At 35.4% G+C, this 14,607-nt stretch overlaps 1 protein-coding gene across 1 annotated transcript in view; it reads left to right on the top strand.

Annotated features, from left to right (window-relative positions):
- The first annotated feature begins 7,249 nt into the window (after positions 1–7,249).
- LOC149801694 (uncharacterized) overlaps positions 7,250–14,607 on the top strand; it is a 34,518-nt gene continuing 27,160 nt past the window's right edge. Inside the window, exons 1-2 of the mRNA XM_089956836.1 lie at positions 7,250–7,376; positions 8,825–8,992. Of these exons, the coding sequence (XP_089812962.1) occupies positions 7,250–7,376; positions 8,825–8,992 (295 nt within the window). The remainder of the gene's footprint in view (positions 7,377–8,824; positions 8,993–14,607) is intronic.

Here is a 14,607-nt window from a genome sequence, read left to right as displayed (position 1 = left end):
AATATAATCCAGTATGCATTCAGAAAGAGTTTTTTAAGTGTATTTGGGAAATCCCACCAACTTAAAACATCACCTACTGTTTATTTTATTTATAAAACAGATAGTGTTGAGATAATTGTCCGAAATCTAGTTGGGATAATGACCTAGAAATGTTCCAATTCTTTTGGCATTTAAATGATCTTTATTATGTCACGCATGTGTAGCTCTATAGGATTGAAGTTCAACCAAAATGGATCATTTAGTCTGAATGTTGGTGGAAATTTTAGATTGTTGGAATTCTTAATTCCGATGTAAGCTACTGACATTTTTGTTGTGAAAAGTAACTGCATAATTACATCAAGATCTGATGATGGCATCTTTCTTTGTGTGACGAACTATTAATAAAGTTGCATATTCTTCAAAATACTGTTGATTTTGGGTTAGCACGACAATGTTCGCAGACAAAAATCAACTTCTGACATCAGTTTCTTAACTTGTACTTCTAACTTGTGAAGATGTTTGATAGCTTATAGAAGAGAAAATTTTGTCCTGAGCCCAGTAAAACCATTTATCGTGGAAGTATAGACATTAAAAAGGATTTTAACTATACAGACTAGGAGATATTAAGACATTATTACATATTACATAAGCCAATTATACAAAGCAAAAAGATGACTGCTCCAATAGCCTAGTAGTTAGAGTGTCTGTCTCGGATGCAGGAGGTTGCAGGTTTGAACCCTGGCCCAGTCATACCAAAGACTTATAAAAATGGTACTAACAGCTGCCTAGCTTGGCGCTCAGCATTAAGAGGTTGGTGTAAGGACTGGTCCGCCTGGTATCAGAATAATGTGACTGGGTGGGACATCTTGTTACATGTCTGTGGCATGATGCCACAGTGCTAGACATCAATATAAACTGCCACACTGTAGACATCATATCAATATGACTGAAAAGTTGTTAAAGCTACGTTAAAAATCCAAATCACACACACACACACACACACAAAAGAAAAACAAAAAAGGGACTGGAACATTGACCATTTATCATAGGACATAAACCACTTGTCAATGTTTGCTTGCAACATAATTTTTAGTTCCTGACTCTTTGAAATCTGTGATCCCTATTTGGGATTTTGCCATTAGAATCTTTTATGTTGGGATTTCTATAGAGATATCTGGAGATAATAAGGGATATCTGGAGAAAACCCAATAGAAATGAATGCTTAGGCAAAATCCCTAAAGTGATCAGAGGTTTCAGGGCTGGGATATGCATTATTTTCAGGGCACCTTTTTTGTTGTTGCTTAATGACATTATTAGCACATTATTGGCTATATCTTATTGAGGAAATGGGAGCTAATTGCCTCTTCCAATGACACACTGAGATAAATGACCCAGGCTGGCCTGTCGGTGTATCAACCCTTTACCCTAAGATTATCAGTCTGACACAATGCCAACTGAGCCACTGTGGCAACCGTTTAGAGCATATATCCATATAGGTTATTCAAGATGAATACCCAGTGCTAAAACAAAATCGATAGCCCATTGCCTGGAGCTCTAATTTCAGATCAGGCCTCTCCTGTATTTAGTGATGTGCCCATTGGCTTGTAAAAAAAGACTAACTTGCCTGAGAAACTTCAGTCATGCTGATGAAATGTGGAAATTTATTTTCAACATGTTTACTAGTAGATTATTGATATTTATCTCCATGTATGCCCCTTTCCCTTATGAAGACTGTCTTCTTATACTTTTGTCAAAAGCTGTAAACTTTGCATACAAAGCGAATCATATCATCCATGAATGGAGACCAGATTGTTTGGGTTGCTATAACTTGTGCTCACTTGGCCTTAACATACATGTAACTTGAAAATACCATTTTGTATATTTATGTGCAGTACAGATACCAGCCAGAACCAGACTAGTAGGTACCAGAATGGTTTCAACATTTGTTGCAACTGGTGTATTTATGCATGGTTTCATAATTGGATTATGGCTAGCATGTGTACATGACAAGCTGTTAATTGATTACTTTGTTGTCAAATGTTGTGTTGACTTTTGAGTCTTTGAATTGAAATTGACCATTCTTTGGTGGAGTTAAGATAAGAGGTAAGACCAACGAAAACTGATTTTGGCAAAACACTAGAGTAAGTGTTTTGATCTTTTGATGGTTTTGTTTAATTGCTATTCCATTGTTCAAATGTTTCAAGTTAAAGTTTAAAGAAAAATAATTCAGCTGTCCCTTGCATACACTTACACTAGAGTAACGAAGCACTGGTTAAACTAATTAAGTAGGACTTATGAACAACATCAAAAGTATAAACAAACTATAAATCAAGACAAGCTTCTGATGCTATTGAAAATAAACACTGATGATCCACAGAGTAAGGAAGACACTGTTAGAGCAACTAGATAATGGCTAACTTCAGGACTTGGCGAAAACTGATTTATGTGAATATTTTTTAGATCCCAATAAACACAAGTCAGTTTAATAAGATTTGTTTTTATCATTTCATATTTGAAGTGTGGTAATTGCAACATTGTATGACAAATAATATTAATAACAAGGAGCATTTGTGATATAACATTTAGGATATAACATTTAGAACATGCTTCAGATGCCAATGAACATAAACACTGTTGAGCCACTGCGTAAGAAGGATATCATCAGAGCAATTTGACAATGACTGACCCCAGGGCCTGGAGGAAAACATTGCTTTATGTGACATTTTTTGAGATATAAATAAACACACAAGTCAGTTTAATATGATTTTTTTTTTTTTATCTTTTCATAATTTAAAAATGTAGTAATTTCAACATTGTGTCTACAGATGATATTAACAACAAAGAGCAGTTTGGACACATGTTAATTAGAGTTGGGGCTTGTGGAATTGAGTCAGGGCTTGTGAATTTTTTAAAGTCACCAGCCCTGGGCCTGTGTCAGAAATGTTTTTCTTTAAGCACTGATGCCATTGGTTAACAAAATAGCAGGGCTGAACAAATTAGGCTGTTTTTGCCTGGAATCAAGTTAGTCCTGTCAAGTGTATCCACAGGCAAGAGCTGCAAGCTTGATGTATTGAAATGGCTCAGAGTAATGATAATATGATGTTCTGAGTGAAAACATGGGTTTTAAACACTTTTTGTCCTTTTGAATAATTGTAGTATTCACACCCATCCCACAGTTTCTTAATACACTACTCCCTCGATAACTCGTGCACATCGGGGTCCAGAAACATCGACCGCACTATAAGTGAGGCGCAAGTTATCGAGGGACCTATAAAATAAGCCCAAAACCAATAAAGTGATTGACGACATAACGGAAAAATAAGGGGTGGGGGTAGGCAGATTATACTGTTGAATACTAACTTTATAATCGTTCTGAGATTAATGGTGTATAAATATCTCTTCATAACGGTGTACTTTATTATTTCCTCATAGGACAACATTAATTTCAGGATAAATTACAGTATATTGAGGCGATCATCAAAAACATTATTCCATGTGGTTTCCGTTCGCTTAACATGTGTACCACTTTAAACATTGTGTACTACGTCACTAATTTTATGTTGAATTGGATACGTTCTAGTTTTATTGTTTGATCCAAATTAGACGTTTTTTTTTATATACAAAAGATCGACTCTTTTCGAGAAACAGTGTCGATTGAACGATAGATAGTTATATAGATTTGAATGCGATAGAAGTAAAATGGAAAGAAAAAAAAAACAAACAAGGGTTAATCAGTACTAACATATTTAATTGGTCTACAAATTTAAAACAACATAAATTAGAACAAGTTAATACTTGCCGTTTGTGCCACGTTTGACAAATATCAATTCACTTTTTGAAAAAGTTAGTTAATTGTGTGTGTGTGTGTGTTACTCCTTGGGTTCTCTGCCGCCGAGCAAAATCCCTCAGATTTCTCAACTGCATGAGCTTTACGTAGTCAACATTTTGTGTCTCCAGCCACCTTACGGCAATATCAAAATATTTGATTGCTTCCTGTGCAGAGGGGTGGGGGGTGCAACATCTTCGTCTGCATCACTTTCAACACTTGTATTACTCCAGTTAGAATCGTCTTCTACCGCAAATTTGTTCGTTATAGAATTAATTATAGTTTCATCTGACATGTATTCGGCTGTGGGGCAATCATTGTCAGCACAAATCCACTCCTCCATATCATCAAGAGAAACGCTCATCTCAGGACCATGAGTCTGTACGAATTTCTCCCAAACATCCTCGGCATTAATGACATCAGTTTTACTGAAACATTCGAAGTCACTATCATCGTTGTTGTCTCTGTTACTGTTTTGCTTTACGTCAAAGGCAGCTCCAAGACCCTTAATCCAGCACCCCAGGTCTCTTGTAATCGATTTTTTTTAATGCGACAAACACTTCCCCAAGTTGTTGATCAAAACAAAGCCGGCATGTACATGTAATTAGGTTTTCACAGAAGTACTCACGGGTTTCCATGTGACGGTCGATTGACTCTTTTCATGTTTTCAATGAACAGAATATGTTATGATTATAATGTTTACACTGAAACGGAATTAAAGGATTAGAACATGACTTTCACACAGGAAGACGTTTAATTGGTGTTTATTTCATTCTCTGTTGCCACCTGTTAGCATTTACCAGAAGTTTTCATTGATCGCTATTTCACCAGACTGTTCATTTACAGTATACTGACAACTATTTATCATAAAAACTTACATAATATATGATATCTTTAAACAGATGTCTCGCTAGGATTTGAAATCTGGGTCTTTCTGCCTCTGAATTCAATCACTAAATATCAGTACATTTTCTCACTCGGCCACCAGTCAAAGCCTTTGAACTAGCCGCCTAGCTGTTGCATCATGTTCTTTTTTTTTTAATGTACTCTTATAAGATGGCAACAGTACATCAAAGAGTCTTTCAGTCACTGAATTCTGTCATTGTAAATATCAGCACAGTTAACTGACCAACACATTTTCCCCACAAAGCAGGTGGCTGAAACAGGACCGGCAAATCTTTGAATTTTCCTGAGCACCTATTACATGCGTATGGAGGACTCCCGCCTCAGTGATTTTCTGTGCCCAGATCAAAAATTGGCGTCCAAATAAACGTTTTTGAGATCTCTGAAATTAATTCTTCTTTAGAACTTGCAAATTTCAAAATATGGATTATATTTTTACGGGCATTAATCACCATTTTCGATGATAAAATGAGCAATGTGTCAAGGTTTAATTTATCAATTCTTATCGTAATTTTTTCATGTTCAGCATATTTTAAAGATATTTTAAATACATTTTCTCTGGAAAAAATCGGGAGCCAAGACGGTCATCGCGTTATAAGCGGGATCGCGAGTTATCCGGGAGCAAGTTATTGAGGGAACGGTGTAATTAGACCCGTGAGAAGTTAAGAGCATGAGAATGTCAGGATTCTGTGCTTTTTTTCTCTCAATTTTTTTCTCCATTCCTATTCCAATGGTTACATTTAACCCATGCCATGTTTATTTTTAAGACTGATTTCATCAACTTTTGCATGATCATTGCTATTGTAACCTACTTATAAAGCTCATAATGCCAAGACTGCAGATGATTGGTGAAATTATTATTGTGGTCATGACATGGAGACTTCATTGGCTATTTTTGGGGAGCTGAATTTTGGTCTATTCCAAATTTGTAAAATGGAAATATTTTCCTAATTATTACCTGTACATTTCCAGTTGAGAGGAACCAGGTCTGAGATTCCAATAACAAATAAAATTACAAAATTATTGCTCCCTTTCTAAGCAGTAGATGAGAAAGTACAGAAATACATGTAAATATATATTCAATGCAGTCATTTTAAGGGAAAGTAGAAAAAATGTTCAGTGCTTGGTTGCTCAGCAACTCCTTGACAGTTTTGTCCACTTTATGACTGTTTTTACTGATATATTTATATCATTCAGACAAGCTATGCTGAGCTCACTAATGTTCATACAGACATGTTTTTCTTTTATTTAATAAATTCCCGGGTTAACTTGTTACATGCAACATTTCCCAATTCCAAGGACATGAACATGCAACACATGCTTGGAATAATACCCTTAGGGTAGGGATTTTCCTCTCATTCAATACTTGAAATGGTATTCCTACCCAATAACTATATATTATACAGCTGAACAGGAAGAGAAGAATACACAACATTGCAGCATGGGCCCCAGTGTCTGTTATTGTCTATAGTGGCATAGCAGGAATGTGCATTGGTATGATTTTACTTAATTTAACTTCACCCTCTTGGAAAAAAGTGGAAATTATGTCATCCTGCCAGTCTGGATGTTTAACCCAAGGTGGTCAAGAGATTTAAGTGTCATGACTCTATGGGCTTAAACTAACTAACAGAAAAACACCCCAATAAGTTTAGTAAATTTTGCAAATAATTTATTTCCCTAGAATACGAAATGAAAACTTAAAAGGAACTTACAGTATTGTGAATCAGATCCCAAATAATCCTAAAAGTTTTATCAAAAGTCCAAAGTATAGTGTTCCAAATAAATTCCAGTATTGAATCTGCTAATGTGCCAGTGCCTTGGACTAGCTGATGTGCCAACAGTGTTGATGTATCACAATGATATAACCCAGAATGAATTCTTAATACTGTTAATCCCAAAAATGTGTTTTTGTCCAAAAAATCAACAAGAACTTTGTAATTCCAATGAATAATTTAAATACATCCTCTCAAATTATAATTGAACACAATTAAAAGACTGATTTCACAAAATTTTAAAATAGGAATGAATAATTTTGATGTAAAAATGTCAATATTTCCACCATATAACCATATACATGTACACAACAGTTTTGCAACACAGGCACCAGGGTAATGCTATGCCCCTAGTGGCATAGCTTGGAAGCATGGGGATGGATGTGTCATGAAACAATTTTTATTTTGATTGATGTTTTTTGTTTTCTTATTTGTTTTCAATCACAATATGATGGCATTGTCAAAAGGAAGCAGCTATTTTGTTGACTTAGTATATGTACATGTAGATTGATATTCAGATTCATATTATATGCATATTCATCTGATTGTAACACTACTGTATATACTTGCTTATAAGCCAGGTCTAATTGCAAAAAAGCATAGACCCTGATCTGCCATCACATCATGTGCCAGCAGATCAAGGTCTGTTTTGTTTTTTGTACTGATTAATCTTAACAAGCTGCATATACCTGAATGCACCTTTGTGGCTTGACTGGGCATCATCGTTATCATATACATTATATTATTTTTTAGAACTTTACAATGAGTAATGAAGAGTAGAACACAAGATTGCAGGAACATAAGGAAGACCATAGTACTGAAGACAGATCTTGAAAATGCAGGAACTTCCAATTCAAGTAGAGGTTTTGCAAAAGATCTACACCAATTACATGCAGGTTTGTCAGCCAACTAATGGTAAAACAAAATATTATGTTCACATCATTTCCACTGGTGATGTATATATACTTTTCATGTAAGAGACATATGTTTATATCAAGGCCAATCATGGCACAAAAAATGGGTTGTAGATTTCAAGGACCTTTCTATCATATTTACTTAACATACTTATACAATCTGTGATTGGCATCTTGATAAATTTGAGAATTATCCCTGTTCCTGGCCGATTAATGACAGACCCCAAAACTCAAATTGCATTGATTTCCTTAATTGACACATATATTAGCAAGTTCTGTGCCATTGATTGTTCTTGGTAGGAAGAGTGTAATAGGTTGATGGATGGATTGTTGCTGGGTATCACATGTTTTTCAACAGCTTTCAGAAAGGAAGGGATAAAAAAAGAGCACAAAACACTTCTTTTGAAAGGGTTTAAAATGGCAGCACATAGTTCGAATCTATGTTTCATTGATACATGCAGTGCATACTGTCCTCCCATGAAAACAAAATGGAAGATTTTACAAAACAATTAATTTAGGAGAAAGTTTGAATGCTTAAAGATCAGTTATGGTGGTAATCTGAAAACCTAATTTGATGTTATTCTAAATTTCAGTTGCATCATTTTACAAAAATTGCATTTAAAAGTATGAACCATATATAAGTTGGCACAATTATAACCTGTCCCACAGATATATGCAGAAGTGTTGTACTAGAGATTATAATGTAGGAAGTGTGCAACAGGTAATGAAATGTATATCGATCCTTTGGAAATTTAAGAAATTGAAACTAACTTATAGTCAGTATGGTTATCGATAGATAAAGAGAAGAAAGGGAAACAAATGATAATAATTTTTGGAAAGAATTATGAAAATAATGTGCATTCAAACACAAATGTCCAGTCTCATACCTGCCTGTCTTAAAGATGATGGTGGGGGCTTCTTGATACTCAAAAAGTGTTGCATTTTCTTTTGTCTTGAAGTTGGTCAGTGCATGTGACCAATGTTGATTGAAATACAGTTCAAAATAAGTTACATGTACATAGTTCTTTCAGCCTGTGGACTTTTAACCTTCATACAGTTAAGATGATAAAAATGTTTGCTTACTATTCTTTTTGATTTAGCTCCGATTTATTTTCATTGGCGTAGATTATTTTGTGTGTCAGTAATTCATACTTTTTATGCCTTGCCATATATTATGCAGGGGAAATAAAATGTTATCCATGTCCAGTCTACCATTCTGTCACAAATTTCTGTTAGTTACTTTTAAAGGATTCGATGGAAATGAATAAAAATTGCCATGATGCTTTAAAAACGATCTTACATAGTTAAATTCAGTTGTCATCTTTTGCCAACAATTTGACTTGGAACTTTGCCCTTGCATATTGAACCATTTTGGTTTGGACATTCATGGCATGTGGACATATTTCTAGTTCATTTCTATAACCCTTCAGTCTTGGGAGACAGCAGTGAAGACTGGTTTGATCAGCTGACACAAAGGTCTCTTCAACAGAAACGGGCTAGATGTCAGTCAGAAATCTTCCTTTCGCCACAGACACCAACCCCTCAGGTCCACAAGACAGGATGTCCTAAGAAGGAGGATAACACGCCTGTTCTTTCAGGTAATTGAAAGATCACCAGAATTAATTTACATTAGTCACACCCACTCTTAGGCTCAACACTTTTGACAGAAGAGTTTTTTTGTTTGAAAACAATTCAGTATTTTAGCAACTACCTGTCTTTACAACCAAAATTGTCTTGCAATTTTAATATATAAATGTAATATTATGAGGGATAATCTGCTGAATTTGATACTTGACCACAACTTTTAGGCAGAATATGTATTTGAAGACTGCTGTGAATGATTACATCACAAAACCGTATATACACAGTACCGACTTTTACTTAAATGGTGTTAACCACAATAGCCAAAGATTTACTGTTAAAGCAATGCCAACAATATAAAGCGAAGATTCTTTTTGATGCTTGATAGTAGGCATAGCAGAATAGACGAATCACTCTGGTGTGGCAATAATAATCTTGTTGTTGGATATTACAGTTTTGTTGTTAAATATAAGAAAAGGAATATAATTTTTGTTAATGACTAAATGTAGGACAGGAGTATTTTGTAAGTGGGAAAAGTTTGTTTGTTTTGTGTGGTTTAATGCCATTATTCGGCACATGATATGCTATACTTGGAAGCCAGTATATTGCTGGAAGAAGAATCCAGAAAAAAAATACCGACCTATGAAAAGCTACTTGAAAGCATTCTCACACACCCATGTTGGTCAAGTCAAAACTTGAACCGATGTGGACCAGGGTGAGATATGTGAGTGATCTGTAAAGATGAGTGACTTAGACCACTTGGCCACCCTGGACCCCACCATTGGTAAAAATATGATTGACTGTGTCAAGCATATATATATATATATATATATATATATATATATATATATATATATATATATATATATATATATATATATATATATATATATATATATATATATATATATATATATATATATATATATATATATATATATATATATATATATATATATATATCCCTTGGTAACTTGTGCACAACGGGGTCCAAAAACATTGACCCCACTATATGCGAGGGCACAACTTATCGAGGGACCTTCATAACAATACAAATGATGTCATCCTTGCTGGACATAGAGAAAACCGCAAAAGGCAGGGTAGCGAACTGGTCTGTTTGATAGCTGAATACTCGTTTTAAAGTCGGGTTGGGAATAATTGTCAATAAAACGCTTTATCTAACCAATATATTTGTTTTTATGTAAAAATGACCTTTTGTCCAAGATGCCCAACCACTGAGAGATCGTTAACAATATTCCAACTGGTTTCAACAACCATCACGTGTTTGTGAAAACATTGTGTATTACATCACTGTTTTATGTTGTTGTTGAGTTGTCTGGTTCCCTGATCCGAATGCTCCCTGCTTTGCTCTCTGTGATAGTGGAATGCAACACAAGGAGCATACTAATCAGGGAACCAGAGTACTTATTGATTCAAATTCACAATCGAACAAGATTCCTTTTGTTAAATAAAACCACAATAAAAACCTGGAAAACTTGGTTTGTGAAATGGCCATCATCGTCGAAAGTCATTTTATTTATTGTTCTTTTAGTAAAATATTGATGCAATGATTTCATTGCAAGTAATAGTGAAACTTCTCATCTGTGAGGAAATCTTTGTGGCTTGACTGGGCATCATCGTTATCATATACATTTAATTCAGTAATTACAAATTAGCTACAAGCTCTGAAATTAACTTCTCATTAATAAAATATCTGTGAAACAAAATTTTATGTCTTCAAGTATTCATTTCGTTTGGTTGTCTTGCTATTTTTGATCACAGTTGTGAATGAGTATGCTAATTTAAGGCAGTTTAATTATTTCACATTCACAAAAGAAATTGTAATGGTGTTTGATGGCCTGTCACTTGACCAGGGCCACTAGCTCTTACGCAGATTGAATTTGCATGCCTTTTAACTTTTCATTCTTCCTCCTTTATTTTGATAAAAAGACTAACTAATATGGTAGTACAACATCAACTTTTTATTCAGTGCAACAATACAACAAAATCCAATCTGATTCCAACAAATATTTATGCAGTATAGGTATCAAAATGTCGGTGTCACTTAGGTTCATAGAAATACTCATGGTCATAGCTGTTATGGTAGATTGACATATTTCACGTTTGAATGCAACATTGCACATTGTATTTATAATCATTCCACTTAAACTGAGCTTAAAGATAATGACTAATATGTGCATTTCAATTGATAAACAAATCTTTTTTAATTGGTTTTTATTTATTATAGTGCTGGCACCTTTGTCATTGATCAAAATTTCATTGCATAATGTTATTTACGGTATACCAAGGATGTAGAAAGAAATTTTAACAAAATCCATGACTTCTTATTAAAAGTCGATAATTTCATAATGTTGATTCAAATTTCCAGGTCATATCAACAGTTTTTGACGATATAATGAGTGATATATCAAGGTTTCATTTACCAATTTTGATCACGATTTTCTTCATGTTCAACAATTACGGGTCAAATTATTGGTACTTTCTAGTTTAAAAAAATGGTATCCATGACTGACCCTGCGTTATAAGTGGGTTTGCGAGTTATCAGGGCACGAGTTATCGAGGGAGTGGTGTGTGTGTATATATATATATATATATGTTCCACCTGCGAATTTCTTAAACAGGGAAGGAGAAACAGACTTTAGCATTGGGGTGCTTTTGTTGAAGGAAGGAGCACTTTGTGTAACAAAGGACAATTTTTTGCAATAAAAAGATGCTGCTGCTAATGAAACATTTATTCTTTTGGGAATTAGAAACAGGCTAAAGGATATTTACAGGTTTATCTGAGATTAAATAAGCAGAAAGTGCAATAAATAGAAAACAACCCAGATTTATATATATAAATACACCTCTCCCTTAATAACTTGTACCCAGATATTTCGTGAACCTATTTATCATGTATGGTCAGATGAGGATTCCATTTTTTCTCTCTAGGAAATAGAAAACAAATCGGACCAAATTTGTTGAATGTGAAGTAAATCAGGATAAAAACTGGTAAATTAAACTTTGATTTATCACGTGTTTTATAGTCAAAAATGGCTGTCGGTGTCAGGAAATTTTAATCAGTATCAGGAAATTTGCAACTTGTAATAATTATTTGTATTATTTTGTAAACTTTTTGATTGTGTGTGTTCTGAAGGAATTGAAAGTAATTTATGTAATATACACACCCCATCTTCTCATTCTTGATGTCCAGCTGTGATGCTATAACCTTTTTAATTTTTCAGTGGTTGACAATACTTAGTGTATAAGGACTCTTTTGGTGTCATGCAGATCTGATACATGTTCAAAGCCACCATCCATTACGGATCACTGCCATGTCACCTCTGTCTGCATGGGTTTGAGTCCAGGATTCGGCAAATGTGGATATGTGAGAAAGCATACCAGTAGCTTCTCGTGGGTCGGTGATTCTTCCTGGGGTTTTCCCATGGTTCTTCCTCCACCATTAATACTGGCCGCCATGCATAGCCTATTGTGTGCTGAAAAATGGCGTTAAACCCCACAACAACAATAACAACAACAAAGCCACCATTCTTGAGAATCAGTGTGGATAAAAGCAGAAAGAAAGGAATCATTTCTACCCCAGTTTCTCTCCTTGCCATCAGAATAGATTACTTATTGTCAGACCGAGGGGACTGGTCATGATGATTTAACATCACATATTTTGCTCCTGCAGTTTCACACAGGCATTCACTCGAAGAGACATTCGGTTAGTGGAGACACAGTATAGTACCACTGTAGTTCATGCTACTCTATAGCCAGTTTAGTGCTTTCATGCCCAGTTGCTATTATGGACCCAGGGCAGCCTATAGTCATGATAGTCCCTTACATATTGTGGATCTCTGTTGGCCCTGAAAAGAGGACATGATGGTTCTATTTTGTCAAGACTGAACTTTGCCATTTGATGTGGATGACATACAGCCAACACAGATTTTGATACAGCCTTTTCTAGTGTCCAAGTGGAAGGGTGATCTAATGTCCTGTATCCCTTCACCACACCAACATATTTTGGACCCATGCCATTCTCTTGTCAATGTAGTGCCACAGTAACTATATGCCAATCATTTCCATGCTGGCTTCATTTGTTGCAAAAATCGCATTTTAGCTTAAAAATTCATCCTGAACAGAGTGTGTTGAACAGGAACCTACATTGAAATGATTTCAGTGGGGCTTAAATTCTTATAAAGACTCTACTTTAAGCTTGAGAATTCCATGACTGTGGGGTTTACTCACTGTGGCAGTGGACTTAATTGTCCTAGGTTGCCTGTTTATGAGACCATTACAGATGATACTTGTGTCGCAGTGGAGGCTAAAACTTTGCCCATTGGAACAAACAATACCAGTCTCCATTCACATGAGGTCCCATCTCAGAAAATGGGAGAAGCTCACTTGGTTTGTGTTGGTGTTCCCTTGCAGGTACAACCTCTGAAGATAATGGTAACTGTGTATATAAACACAGTTGTCTGGGGTGCACATCTTCTTTCATCGCTCCAGGAGATTTGTGGAGAATGGCCCATTATGATTTTCTATTGCATATCAATATCCAAGAGATGAAAACCATACTGAAAACATTTAATTGGCGGCAGAAGAAACTGCATGGAAACAGTATTTTCATTCTGTCAACTCCACTGTGGTGAATTATATCAGAAAGCAAGGGTGAGACAGATCTCCAGACCTTTGCAATCTTGTTTGGAATTTTTTAAGGTATGTGACATCGACAAATCCACATATGATTTGTCATATTCTCGGTAGACTAAATTTATTAGCAGATTTGTGCCCTGACAGAATCAGTTAATACAAACAGAATGGTTATTTCATCTATCAGGTTATAGTCATGTGCACCCAGAGGGATCAACCACTAGTTGATCTGTTTGCAACAAGGTGGAATGCAAAGTTCCCAACTATTGTCTCACCAGTCCTAGACCTAAAGGCCTGGGCAGTAAACACTCTTTCCATAGACTTAACCTCCAACTTAGATTTCAAAGGCACTACAAAAAGCAAGAGAATCATAGTGTTGCATCATCCTAATTTTTCCCACCAAGTGGAAAAACAGCATAGATAATTGACTGGATAAATGTCTCAGCGGAAATCCCAAGGAAATAGAGATAGTTCCACATGTGCTGAAGTAACCATGATGGCAGTCATTTCACCCAAATCCAGAACTGTTGAACCTGCATGACCGTGTCTTGTTAAACAAGCTCTCAAGAACCTACAGTTCTCATGACAAATGATGGATAGAATCGCTTGGATGAGAAGGCTATCCATTTTACTTTGAAAGCGTGGTAGGTGAAGTGGAGAATTTTCACATGATGGTGTGATTGTGAACACATTTCCATGCTCAAGACATCTATACATCAGTTAGCTAACTTTGTACTTTCACTTGCTGAAGAGAAACAGTGAGCTCTAGTCGTGATAAAGGCTACCATTCCACAATCTTTGACATGCTGTGTCATAATGAAAGAGAGGATATAGGACAATGCAAAGATCTCTCTGATCTTCTGCCGAATTTCAATTTCACTTGCCCAAAGGCACTATGTGCCCAAAGTGGAATCTGTTGGTGCTAATCTGGCTGAATGATACATTATTTGAACCACTCATGGGAGCTTCAGTGATT

This window comes from Sinohyriopsis cumingii, chromosome 4 (assembly GCF_028554795.1).
Source record: "Sinohyriopsis cumingii isolate HCF-2022 chromosome 4, ASM2855479v2, whole genome shotgun sequence".
Lineage (NCBI taxonomy): Eukaryota > Metazoa > Mollusca > Bivalvia > Unionida > Unionidae > Sinohyriopsis > Sinohyriopsis cumingii.
Note: the sequence above shows the minus strand (reverse complement) of the source record. Positions and strands in the feature narration are given on the sequence as shown.